Below are 14,170 nucleotides of genomic sequence, written 5' to 3' on the forward strand. Positions count from 1 at the left end.
AATGACTTAATTGTGGTGTCTGATTTTGATCAAAACAAAAATGATCTTCTCTTGCTTTGTATGTAATTGTGATTGTTTTCCTCTGTGACATTACCTTTTTGTACCACAAGTTACCCGGGTCCAGTGGCCTTTTAGGTTACCCAATTGCTGCATAACTCCTACACCTTGTAGTCCTTTGTATTATGAAACATTTCCTATACAGAGATTTACACACATATGATTAATTGTCTCTGTGTAATGAGTGTGATGTAACGTGCTCTGACACCCTACATTGGTATCAGTGGTGCTGAAAATCAAGTTAAATTCATCTGAGCAAGAGTATGGTTATAGAGACTTGAGGGGCACTGTTAAAGGGTGGTAGTGAGGGAATCAGATGTGGAAGGAGTCATTGGGGGGGGCACCAACAGAAATTGTCGTACAGGGCTTCAACAGCGCTAAAGCTGGCCCTGCCCTCCGTTGGCCTTGTTTTAGCAGGAGTAGCTGTAACTCTCCAGGGTTCCGCAATGCAAGATTTGCAAGCACACCAAACTAAGTTCACAAACTTCAGTCTCTCCACTTCATGCACAAGCACTTTTAAAATGTGCTGCCTGAGCACACGATGAGCCCCACAGTTGCACTCTTGAAAACAAAAGAAATTTAGCAAGTGCTCCCTCTAAATTCCTCTACCTATGCAAGTTTGAAATGCTCGCTTTTCGCGCTACACTGGCGGCGCCAATTCTCTTGGGGATGTGTGTGCGCACCACACACACAGCATTGCGCACTTGATGTGCCCGCGCGCTCAGGGGCGAACCTTTGAGGAAACACTGATCATAAGGTAGCGCAGAGGGTTAATGTGCCTGCTGCAAAGAACACGTACCATACATATCTCAAAGTGCATATAATGTAAATAGGCCGGTAAGCTACTGCCTTTGTCAGCGAGATCCATTTGTTATTTGAAGTTTATGAGTTAAAATCCTAATAGAGAACAGTGAGCTATTAATTGTTATCTAAGAGCTGCATGCAAACTGTAAGGTATATATTAGAGCTATATGTTTTTTGCCCAGTCTTTCATTATCCTAATCTTGCAAAAAGGGTTCATTTGGATAGAAATCAATTCCCATTATTAAAGAGAAACCCTAACAATGGTGTTCCATTTTTTAAATTCTGAATAAGAGGCTTTTCCACACCAAGGACTCGTAAACTATACTGCCTATCAGTATGGATGACATGTGACTCCCACACCTTGTAGTCCTTTGTCTTATGTAACATTTCCTATACATTGATTTACCCAGTATGATTGTTTCTGTGCAATGTGAGTGTGATATAAAACTAATGAATCTGAGAGTGAGTGGCTATGGATACTTGAGGGGCACTGTAGTGTGGGAATCGGTGGCAGAGGTGGTTACAAAGATTGTGGCACAGGGCGGCACCAGTGCTGAAGCTGGCCCTGGCTGTACTCGTTCCTTTTCTGAGGCGCACAGACACTGGCAGGAGATGGACTTCCTCACTGCTAAGAAGCAGCAGTATCGCTGCTCTGCAGCGTGAAGCGGAGTTTCTCACATTTCCCCCGTCGCCGGAAGTGGGCTGCTGATACACACGCCAGTCAGGTGGGAGAGCGCGGCTCTGCTTGCAGTGCCCTGGAGTTGAACCCTGTGACTGCCCCGCACACGTCGCCCTGGCACCGCACAGCATGGCAGCCGGGCAGCCCCTGCGGCACGGACTCCTTCTGCTCACGGTGGCTGCCAAGGTAGCTCTGGTCCCAGGTAAGCTCCCAGACTACGAGGCAGAATAAATGGATTCCAAGAGGAGGCTAGTGGTGTGGTTGCAGGTCTTACGTTTTAGATATGTTTTGTTATGTTTCTAGTTGGAAAGTTAACAGTTGGAACAATCGCATTTGTATTGTTATTTTCGTTTTTCCTCTCTATTGCTCACCGCTTTATTGGTGCTATTTTTAACCTTCTTTACCCCCAACTAGCGCCCCATGCAACTAGGCAACAGTTTTTCCAAGACTGGGATCATCATAATTACTGTAACTTCTGACGTTTTGACGTTCATGCAACTTCATGGCCATTATTTTGGGTATGCCTCAGCCTCTCCTCACTCGACGACCACCGGTCACAGAGTGGAAACTTTGAAGGATGGACGGGCCTAGCGTGGTCCACACTCCACCCTACCGTACCCTTCCGCAGTCAACCAATGGAGACCAGTGCTCGGATGTTTGGAAAAGTCATCCTTTAGGGGCCACTTCATTTTTCAATGGACATGAAATACTGTAGTCAGTTCATCCGATAGGTAGCCTATGGACATACTGGGGACCTCAACAGGACCACTGGGAATAGTAACTCACATGCAGATGAGTGACCCGCTCTTTGGGGCCATGCTGGGCATGAGTAGAACTACCAGGTCTTTTGTCAGCCAAATCCATGTTATCATTCGTAAACACAGAAATGTTTATTTCTGGCCTGGTTCTTATTTAATTTACTCATAGTGTTTGTGAAGGCCTGCATACCAAGGGCAGTGCACAGGAGGGACTACAAGGAAGGAGGAAAGAACAGAAACCCAGCTAAACCCGCTGGACCATCATCCATGGTCCGACTGAGATTGATGGACGGAGCCTGCATCCTTGGATGATGATTACTGATGTCAGAGCCTTGGATGCACGAGCCACAAGATCATGCAGTTCTCCTTGGCTGATAAGGCCATATTCTGCTGTAGACATCTGCCTGGGGGAGCATAAACACAGTATCGAGGATGGTGCATAAGTACCGCATATCACTCTACATTCTCGCTGGAGGTATGTGGGCTTGTTCTATTCCCCGAAACACCTCCAGCACAAATTCAAATTGATCATAAAGTGCCTATTAAGTATTCTATGGTTGTATCAGCGATAGCATATTGTATATGCTAACTCACTCATTTGAGTGTACCAGATTGACGTGGCCGCATATCTTTGTTTGTATCTCTGGATTGCCTTTTCAATGGATTGTGTATGTAGGGGGAGATTTACTAAGATTTTGCACCATGTTTGTATCACAAAAGTGATGTAAATCGGTGCAAAATATTTTTTTAACAATTATCTTTCCAGCACTAAACTTGTTTAGTGCTGGAAAATAACGGAAAAGTAATGCGAAGCATCACTTTGGCCATGGGGCAGTACAAAGGGTGGTGCATGGACGTTCCCATGCAACCGCCAAAGGTTTCTTATGCTAAACCCAATTTCCTAAATAAAGTAGATTGGGTTTAGCGTGAGAAAACTGCGCCCTTTCCTTGTAGGCGCAAGGAAGGGGAAATGCAGTTATTTCTCCTTCCTTTTCTGACTTTGAATATGTGCTGCACTTTATAGCACACATACAAAGTGGGAAAATGGTTAAAGTGATTCTGTTCATAGTATCTTGTAATGGAAGGGTTCCTTCCAATACAACACCTATGCTAGACTCACGGAGACACCCTTGCACCATGGCGCAAAGATGTCTCAATGACACGCGGCAGCTGATTTCAGCACGGGCGCTAATGAGAGGGGAAGAGAGTGCCTTACTTTAGTAAATAGGGCGCTCTCCTCCTCTCTCCTTTTCACGCAGCGCAGCATTCGCAAATTTCTAAATCTCCCCCTTCGTCTTTTACAGTTACTTCTTTCATATTCAATAGCGTTCATAGGTAAAGCACAGGTTTTTTAGACTGCCCGCTCGTCTGAAGAATTGCAGGGCACTGATTGCCAACTACTCATCCAACAAGGCAGTGTCTTTGTGTTCAGTTTCTAGAGCTCTGTTTCTTTGATCCCAGATATAGCCTTACAATTCTTAAAGGAATCCATCTTCTGCGAGTCATACCCATGCCAACATCTGAGTCTGAAATATACAACTCTTCCCTGTTTATGCTGAGGTTGAGGGATAGGGCTCGATGGGAAAGAGGTATCCTGGAGGCATCTTCCTGCTGTGTTCCATTCATTGAATACCACATTTTAGATCACAGTCAGATAAACCACTTTCTCTTATTATTGATCACAATTGTTGAAGTCAACCTATTAATAGATTACTGATTACATTCATATTTCTGTTGTGCATGGTGGGATTGATGGTTTGGAGCCGAAAGGAAAACAACCTTATCAAGCCTACATACTATTAGGAGTCTTTGGCTACAGCTACTGGAGAAAGTAACAAAATGATGTACAGATATTCTGTCTCAAAAAAGACAGTTTTCTATTTCTCCTATTTTCCAAAACATGCTATTCTATTCAGAGATGTGCCACACACAGAAATCTGGTTTTAAGTGAGTTGTTTCTTTTACCTAAGTTGCGTCAGGCTTCTCACGCACATACACCTGCCCTCTGTTTTACTCCTGCCATTACTCCACCGCATCCCATTGGTGACCTCAGTATCATTACTTTCTGAGACGCGCAATGGAGAGAGCACCTATCTACATGCTTTGTAGGAGTACTGTTGGTGCTGGTTTAGATAATCAGTAGGAGTAAGCAGAAGCCTGAGTACTCCAATGCAAGGTGCACCGCAGACAGCACTCACAGATCATCACTTCATCCAACCTGATTAGGAAGTAAGGAGTAAAAGTTCAGCCTTCACCTGTCTGAAGAGACTCTCAACTGGGTTGGCACTGTCTTTTCCTTTGTGATGTTGATTTGATAGAAAATAATTATTATTTTGGCATTATGATAAAATACGATGAATCCATATACTTTTCCCCAATTTTTCTACATCTTATACTATCACCAGATCGTGTCTATTGCAGGAAAGATACTGAGCCGCTTGTTTGGTGGTAAAAATCTGCCATAAATGGGGTTCTCATGGGCCCCTTGGACCCATATGCCCTGGTGCCACTACACCTGTTGCACTATTGATAGCACCGCCCCTGCTTAACACTGAAAAGTCTGTGTAAAGCCTGATCACAAATCAGCATTTTGGTGCAGATAACATTAGTTTCGAATGTTGGTATAACACCTAATATATACTTATATATATAGTAAGGCAACAAGTCACAAACTGGATCATTTGAAAAACAGCCATTTATTTCTGGTCGACACTGGCCACAGAAATAGTGTTGCTTTCGTAAAATGTGTAATGGTGTTTCTTTTTTTAAAATTCTTAAACCCACTACATTCGGCAGGAGCCTTTTTTATTTGTTTCACTGAAACTAGGAACAAAAGGATCAAAGGGCATCAGCTTCCGAGCGCAATAGCAATGCTGATCTTTCTTTCTATGAATCAGACATTAGGCATGGATGATTCCAAACACTCTTTCTGGAGTACTGATGAAACTTTGGGGACTTCCTTAGACTTTTCTCTGCAGAGCCCAAAAGTCTGCCCTTTGAACTGCAGAAGCACGATGAGTAAGCTATCTGCATGAAAGGAACTATACTGCCTGAGCGAAGGGACTCACTAAGACATTTCGAGAACGGCATAATACTCTTCAGTCATTTATTTATTTATTTATTTATTTATTTATTACATTTTTAAAGCGCACTGTTAGCCGAAGGTGTCCTGGCGCTCATAATTTGTCTATTACTGGGAAAAGGGTAATTGTTTATGCTAATTCACTAATATTTACAATAACACTTAAGGCTCAATTCACAAAGTACCTTTACAAGTAAAGATGTACTCATGTCTAAACATACTCCTGAACCTTGGTCTAAATCTTTTTCACTATTCATCATTTCTGAGTGTAGATGCCGCCTAGGTGCAGAGTTACATGTCCCCACCCAATAAAATCAGGAGGTGGAGACATCTAAGTATTTACGAATATAAAGTTACTACTAGTAACTTTTCACAAGCAGGCGGAGATCTATGCCACTGGCGGGGTGGGCGACGGGGGGTGATGAACTCCCTATGGGAAAGTATAAGGAAAATGTTTAAAGTTCATTACATCTTCAAATTATGTAAATTATATTATCGAATAAAAATGTATGTTGATATTAAATAATAATTTTTTACCTAGGACTAACAAAACAAAATGTTACATCACATGAACTCATCAAATTACATTTCATTACATGATTAAAATATATTAATTTAATTTATAGATATTACTTTTAGTCAAAATGAAAAAAAGGATTTTAATATTTACTTCATTTTATTAACATTATGTTTTTGTATTTATTTAAAATATTTTTTTTAAGTTTTCAGAAATGTATCATTTAATTATTTTTTCAAAATACGTTCATTAGTAATTGTAAAATTTATAAAATAAATATTCTTTTTTAATCTAACTCTTTAACACTAAAAATAATTAAATGTATGTGTTTAACGTAAACGTCAAAAGAATATTTTTTTCCGACGTGGTGTTATATTATTTCCATGGGAGTGAATTGTAGTACCATTTAGTGTCCATTTGTGGTGCTTGGTTACTCCAAGGCTATGTGGGAGTACATTTAACTACTTTTTGTGTCTTTTGGGGTTCTAACAACTTTAAAAGCGTTGTTTGTGAATAGCAGTGATCTTACACTTTTTTGGGTGGGTGTTTGTATTAGCATGACCCTTCTAAAATTGCTCCCTACCCCTCTAAACCCCTTCTTCTCCTATCAAATTTTGTCATATATAGTCCTCATTTTCCATCCAGTGCCCTTGTCCCTTCCACGTGTACACCCCAATCGTAGGGTTACGTTTTCAGAGCTAGCAGAGCGTTTTCTCCACACGAAAGTGAGAAGCAGAGATCTCTGCATTTAGATTTGTGAATAGCAATTTGTAGTACATCAGTACTACTGCAATAGTACTTCTTCACGTACTATAAAATGTAGTTTTTGAATAGACCCTATTGTTTAAACACATGTAACTTTCATATTGCCCAGATACCCTATACGAAATCATTGGTATTTATAAGGAAGGTTTAAATATTTTTGTGTTTGTAAGGCTACGTACGTGTAACATATTTATGTACCTTGTTAGAAACATTTAAAAAGTATTTTTTATTTGTGTTTCTTTATTCTCTGCTGCATTGCATTTTTCTCATGCATGGTACCTTTCTACACCCATGTTGAGAATGTCGGACTAATCGGTGATCTTCATACTAATTTCCCTCCACTTCTGCCTGGTCTATTTAACTGTGAGCCAGGTGTTGCTTAAAGTATAAGAAGTTATGTTAACGTCAGTTTTTTGTATAAGACACTGTTGACACCAGGAGTCCCTCTTAGTTCTGTTTCCTTGACTGAAGCATTGCAAGATAAAGCTTGTATGTCTAGAATGTGTGTATGTGTGAAGATTGCCCTTTGTGGGAAGAGTAGGGTGTGTTGAATGAGGATGAGAGAGGTTCTCCGATCATATTGTGGAGAATTTGACACTGATGGTCGATGTTATTTGTCATGGAAGGTGCATGCAAGAGAGCTACACTTCTGCTTCGTGTATGGTTGAAATGTGCATCGGTGAGGAGTGTTCTATGTGAGTAGTTGGTTGTCATGTCCTCTGATCATGTCACAGAAAACTTAAAACCATTGTAGCGGGGGGGGGGGGGGGGGGTCGGGGACATGGAAGGGGAGGTAGGGATGGTGTCAAGAAAAATGCATCATTTCAGAATGTCGGAGTTCCACCCATGTCCATGTAAACGTCTCCATTGTTTGACTTGTTGAGCGAGTAGAGAGTTGCCAGAAAGAAGCGCATCCTGCAGAATTTGCAACAACAAAAAGTAAGATGAGTTCCGACTGCCCGTTTAGGTCATTGCAGTGTAAACAACACTTGGTCCTGACGTATCTTACCAGCCCACATCAAGTGTGCAGGACTGGAAACCGTAATTCAAACTGTCATACAGAGAGTAATCCTATACACCGATTTAAATCACAGAGACCAGGACCAACGACAACAATCTTTTTAAGAAAAATCTTTCTTTATATAATCTTTATGAAAAACTCATCTTCAATCAATCATTATGACAATAGGCGGTTGTCAGAAAGAAGGTGAGAAAGAAAGCGCTCATGTGCAATGTGAACGTGAAAAGATAAAGGCACAAACAGAGGAAGTAAAAAACAAAAATACCCTAGTTTATATACACAACATTGGTTTATGTTTATGGGTATTTGTAAAGCGCTTGACTACCCCTGGGCGTCTCAGCGCTAAGGTGATGCAGAGGTAGAGGCAGTAAGCACTTAGTCTTATGGGAAGAGCCATGTCTTGAGTTTTTTTCTAAAGGATGCTTCATTTTCAGTGAGTCGAAGCTCTGGTTCTAAACTATTCCAGAGTGTTGGTACCAGATGGGTAAAGGATCTTCTACCCCATCTGGCTCTTTTGATTGTTGGAATAAGTGAGTGATCGCCCGAACCAATGTTAGACCCGTATTCATTATTATTCCACTATCCTATTCATTAGATGACCTCCGAACATTAGGTAAGGGTCAAGAGGTAAAATTGTGGGTGTTCCCACGCAACAGACATGGTTTTTGACACTGCCCCAAATTTACAACATAGCAAAAATCTGGGGCAGTGCCAAAACTAACGCCTTCCCAAAGCAGGAATAACGAAGAGAAATGTTAACATTTCTCCTAGTTTTTTCCTCTTTCCGTGTGTGCTGTCTTCTGCAGCACACATACAACGAGAAGAATGCCTCCTGTGATTGTTTTTGTGCAGGAAGGTGTACCTTCCTGCACAAAATTAATCATGCCAACAGCACAAGGGCCTGCTTTGGCGCTTGCAGATACAACGCATTCCTGCCCTTTTCTTTTGAAGTAGTGCAGCACAGCTGGAAGGCTTGCACCGCTGCCCTATGCAAAAATATTGTAAATATGCCCCTTGATGCTTAAATCCTAGCGAGAATTACAGCAAAGAGAGCAGAGGTGAAACAAAATGCACCGAGTGCAAGTAAGTGTAGCTTGTTTCTCCACTGCTGTGAATTTTATTAAGCTTGAAATTCATGACTTAATGTCAACATTATCGCAAATATTTTACAGACCAAGAGAGTAAACTTAAATGGAGAAGGCTACCACAAAGGAAAACCTTTCGCCTTATACTGACTTGTAGTGTTGTCTGCATGGTGTGCAAGGTGACCTTCCCAGGCGTAGTTGGTAGTACGGACAGGTTGCTCCATTTTGTACGACAAGGCAACTGAGGTACCCTTTTTGGAGCTTTGGTAGGATCAAGGCCAGCTTTAGGTGATGCGACTGGTGTATCCAGACCTGGCTCCGTGTTTGGAAATAATATAAATAACATACGGTATTAAAATCACCTGCTGCACAGTTCCTTGTGAATCCAGCAGTTTTCATGTAACAATCAAAATGTCAAGACAACTAAGGGGATGACTGTTCCTGCTGGATAGAGCTCTTTTGTCTAGCAGCAGTTTTGACTCTTTCATAAAATAGTACAGAGGGTTAATGTGCCTGCAGCTATGAACGTGTAGCATGCAAATCACAGACCTGTATGTTATGTGGATAGCACAGGGGGTTACTGCTTTTGTCATAGAGAACCTTTTGTTACTTGCGGTTCAAAAATTACAATCCTAATAAAGCACAATTACCTATGAACTGTCATTAAAGAGCTGCATGCAAACTGCAAAGTATTGGTTAGAACATTGTTTAGTCCTCAGTTTTTCATTACCCTAATTATTTGCTAAAAATGTTTGTTTGGGTAGGAATACATTCTTATCATTAAAAGTCAACCAACCACTATGGTATGTTTTTAAATCCTACATTTGTGTTTCTCCAGAGCAAGCACTCTTAAAATATACCACCTTCTAGTAATCCTTATTGTGTTATGTACCATTCCCTATAGACTAATTTACAAACGTATGATTCATAGTCTCTGTATAATGTGTGTGGGTAATGTGAAGTGCTCTGACACCCTAAACTTGGACGAGTAGCGCTACAAAACAAACTAAATGCATGTGAGAGAGGTGCTAAAGGAAGATAAGGTGCACTGTTAGAGGATGGTAGTGAGGAAATCAGTGCACAAGGAGGTCCTGGGGGATAGAAGGGCTGCAAAAAAGATTGGTGCACGGTTGCCACTAGCGCTAAAGCTTGTCCTGCCCAGGATTGTCTAAATGCCCCTGAAAAATCTATCAGGTGTATAACAGGTCAACCCTCGTCAACCTCTAGAAAAACGGCAGGATTAAGGTCTAGGTTTAATTCGGGCAGTTTTCTGCAGGGCCGGACTGGGAACTAAAGCCGGCTCTGGCAAAGTGCTCGTCCGGCCCCAGCTCCCCAGGGGGTAATGGGGGTCCCGCCGAGCTCTTAGCCGGGGCCGGTTTTGGTTCCCAGTCCGGCCCTGCAGAAAACTGCCGAATTAAACCGAGACCTTAATCCTGCTGCAAAAACGGCGCTGTAACAAAAACGGCCCCCAGGAGCCCAAAACCGGCCCCCATCCTTACGGCGCACCGGGGGATTGCCCGGTGCCCACTACGGCCAGTCCGGGCCTGGTTTTCTGCAGCCACCCATCACCCAACAGTAGTGTAATGGGCAATGTTGCACAGTGCTGGAGAAGGCAAGGAGCGAGCGATATTTGTATGGGACCAATCACAGGGACGGCTGCTCCATTAGGGCAGAGAAGCATCGCCCCACTGCTTTCTCACAGTGTGAGAAGCAGAAACATAAAATGGTAAAACTACCATTTTATGTTTGTGCTTCTCGCACTGCGAGAAAGCATAAGTATTTTGTTGGGGGTGGGTGGGTGGTCAGGTTGGGCAGGAGTGGCTTGCCCAATGTTGCGAGCCGACACTGTTTGGTCGGCCCCTTGGGGCCACCAAACCAGTCATACGTGCAGTCTCCATGGAGAAAATGGCCTTCCCATAGGTGCCCTACTGGGCGCCATCCCCACCAATCACAACGCTACCATTGCAGCATTGTGATTGGCTTAGAGGAGGGGAGGGAGGCTGCCTGCTTTCTGTTCAGCAGGAAAGCAGGAAAACAGTAACCGGTCAGGAGCTGCGATGGCGCGGGACCCGGGAACGTAAGCTTCTTTTTTTATTTTTTGTAACCTCCCCCGCGCACAAAACAAATCCCGCGAGTCATCCCGGCCGATACTGGCCAATCACCATAAAAAAGTCTTAGTATTGGGCCGGAACCCCAGCAGTTTCCGGGCGGCAGGCTTTCATCACGACACAGCACATTTCCAGCTTCTGCCTGCCAATTTTCATTCACGGTATGATGCCATTCACTTTCTGAGCTGTAACTGTTTTTAAAAATACAGATTTTTTGTGTTGGTGCCACAACTGTGATGTCTCGATTGAATATAAAGTTCCTATACAGTAAGTTATTATATCTAAACACTGAGTTTCCAATTCATAAACAGAGACTGAAATCTATTTATTTCTTTCTTTATTTAAAACATTTGTAAAGCGCGGCTGTCACCTTACAGGCATCCTGGCGCTGAGATATCTCCAGGGGGGGGGGGGAGCACAGGGGAGAGCAACAGTACAATGGCCATCAAGTTAACACTTAGGAAACAGCCAGGTTTTGACACGTTTCCTAAAAGGAAGGAGTTCTTTCGTTTGAAGGATATCTAGGGGCATACTGTTCCAGAGTTTAGCTGCCGCAACTCCGAAGGATCTGCCTCCGGTCCTAGCTTTTTTAAATCTCTGCACTTTTACAAGGCATGCCGTTGTAGAGCGAAGTGCTCTCGTTGGGGTGTACCAGTCAAACATGGCTTGCAGAGAACTGGGCCCAAATCCATGCAGGGCTTTGAAAACGAGACAGAGGGATTTGAAGGCCACTCGTTGTTTCAGCGGAAGCCAATGGAGTTCGGCCATCGCCGCTGTGGCCGAGGATCTCCTAGGCCAGCCAAGGGCCAATTTAGCAGCGGCAGATTGAACTCGTTGAAGTCTGTCTAACAGCAAGCCTGGGGACTCGAGTAGCAGCGCATTACAATAGTCGAGGCGACTTAGAATAGTACACCTGACTATTAAAGCCCGGGCCTGTAAGGGAAGTAGTGGCAAGATCTTACGTAGGGATCGAATGAGGGCCGAACAGGTGGACACTGTTTTTGCAACCTGGGCTTCCATGCTCAGTTTGTTGTCCATCATAACACCCAGATTGCGGACAGTGGTGACCGGCTGGGGTTTTTCCGAGGATTCTGGGGGCCAAAAATCCACTGGGAAAGGGCGAGGGAGCCGACTTCCAGCACAGAACAGAACCTCAGTTTTGGAGGCGTTAAACTGTAGTGAGTTGTTGTGTAGTCAGCCAGCCGTGTCTTGCAGACAATCATGAAAGGATTCCAAAGGGATCGATTCCTCGCCCTCCCAAGAGAGGATGAGTTGAGTGTCTTTATATAGACACATATCTTGCATGAATAAATCCTTCTAAGAATGCAAAATTAAATTTTGAAAATAGTAGTAGTTTTGCACTCTTAACTCGTAAAAAAAAAAAAAGGGCCAGGGCCCTCGTCAGGAGGCACTTGCCAATGCTGCCAATTACAGTACCTGCACAACTACTAACATTGCACTGCTATGATTGTGAAAATTCAGACTATTTGAGGCCTCCAAAGCAATACGAATGACTTAGGAGGCAGATGTTAGTTGGTTTTAATGTATATTGAATAATAAACAACAGTTCTGCTCATCTCTAAATTACACAACCAGCACCACCATGTGGCAGCTGTCATATGTGCTGGTGTTGACAATTGAGTGAATAAATGAATGAATTAATTAATTAATTAATGAGTTGGTTGTATAGAGCGCACAATACCCAAAGGTATCTTAGCGCTGAGCGGCTCAAAGACGGAAAGGGGCGGAGACCAAGGAAATAAGTCTACAAACATTAGCGCTCATTAAGTGCTGTTAGTGAGTACCTGAAACCACAGTCTCAAACTAAGCGCTGGAGGCTGGCAGGGAGGCAGACTTTGGGGACGTGTTTCCCAGAACCGCCATGTGGGGGGATTTCTATTGTTTGGATGGACTTTCTTTAATGGCCCATTTGCTCAGAAACCTAACTCAGACATATGAACACATCAATCATATTTGGAGATCTGCCCCCTTGTTACTTTTGTACAATTATAAGGCCACAAACTGGATTTTGTAATCGGTGTCCCTCTCCTATGTGCCTGCCTCTGTCACAATACTTAATTTCAACTGGTAGTTTGAAATCAGGCCTACTGGCAATCATTTTTGGGACTGACCTTATTTTTCCTTAACAAACTTTGACTCAGATCAAGAGAGAGAAAAACACAAATGGGGAAAGGAGGAAGAGGAAGAAGGTAACAACGTGACAAAGAAAGCAGGGATGAAAAAGAACATGAGATAATGGGGCAGGAGGTGGAAACCAGCCTACACATCGTTAGAGTTTGACACTCCAAACATACAGCAGTGCCAGCCACGAGCTTTTGAGCACATCTTTGGGTCCTGGCACGTATTCTTTTACGCATTCAGCACTAGTATGAAGTATGTGACAAAGAAGCCTCAGCCAGTTTAGAGGGGCCGCCTCAAAGCTCTGCTGGAGACTGATTTGGGTGACCCGCTGCACTTTTGTCTGGGGTGAGGCACCGTGAGGGACAGTAAAAGAGACTCCGTGAGGGACAGTAAAAGAGACTGTTCCTTGGACACAGCTCGAGCTCGTGCCAGATTGCAGTGGCACCAAGGTGTTAGCAGAAAGGAATGGAACGTGTTAGATTCAGAATGGGAGGCGTGGCATTCTCACCAGAGGAACAGAGTTCTGGCGGAATCCGGCCCCCTGTGAGTGGGCAGTAGGCATCCAGAATCAAAGGATAAGGAGTGAGTGACGCGAGGTGATGGGTGATGGACTTCTTCATGGAGACATTGAGCAGAGTAACGTGGGCACCTCACCGCTGGTGGCCACATTTGATGGAACATGGATATGATCTGTTAAAAAAAGACTCAACAAAGGTCAAGGTATCACAGTCATGGTATGTGATGCTGTACATCAACGACAGAGCCATGCCAAGACAACGAGAATCCGCCTGCCCACTCTTGAACTGGGCACCGAAGAGAGCACAGCTGGTGATGGGCACTCATCGGCTGCATGGGTTGGAGATGGCGAGTAGGGCTACGTGGATCCATCCCTCACAGGCCCACCCTCGGTCAGGCAAAGATATGAAGAGCGCAGGCACCAGCATTGCTGACCCACCATGGCTCCCCACTTGGACGGAAACGCCATCCTGGGCCTTTCTCGGACTATTCGGACAGTCCCATAGTGCACAACACACTTAGGTGTCCCCTACACAGTAACACTTCGTGCAACCTGCCCCTCCATAGTGTGTAATCCGCACCATCTTAATCTAAGGCGCTTGATAGCCCAGCCGGTGTTGCATGTGCTGCCTCCTC

General features: G+C 43.6%; 1 protein-coding gene across 2 annotated transcripts in view; it reads left to right on the forward strand.

Annotated features, from left to right (window-relative positions):
• The first annotated feature begins 1,537 nt into the window (after positions 1-1,537).
• The window catches only part of LOC147730279 (uncharacterized), a 271,641-nt gene continuing 259,008 nt past the window's right edge, over positions 1,538-14,170 (forward strand). For both annotated transcript variants that reach the window (XM_086958537.1, XM_086958539.1), the window contains exon 1: positions 1,538-1,742. In XM_086958537.1, coding sequence (XP_086814663.1) covers positions 1,670-1,742 — 73 coding nt within the window. In that variant the 5' untranslated portion in view covers positions 1,538-1,669. The remainder of the gene's footprint in view (positions 1,743-14,170) is intronic.

The sequence above is a fragment of the Lissotriton vulgaris genome, chromosome 2_1 (genome assembly GCF_964263255.1).
Source record: "Lissotriton vulgaris chromosome 2_1, aLisVul1.2, whole genome shotgun sequence".
NCBI lineage: Eukaryota > Metazoa > Chordata > Amphibia > Caudata > Salamandridae > Lissotriton > Lissotriton vulgaris.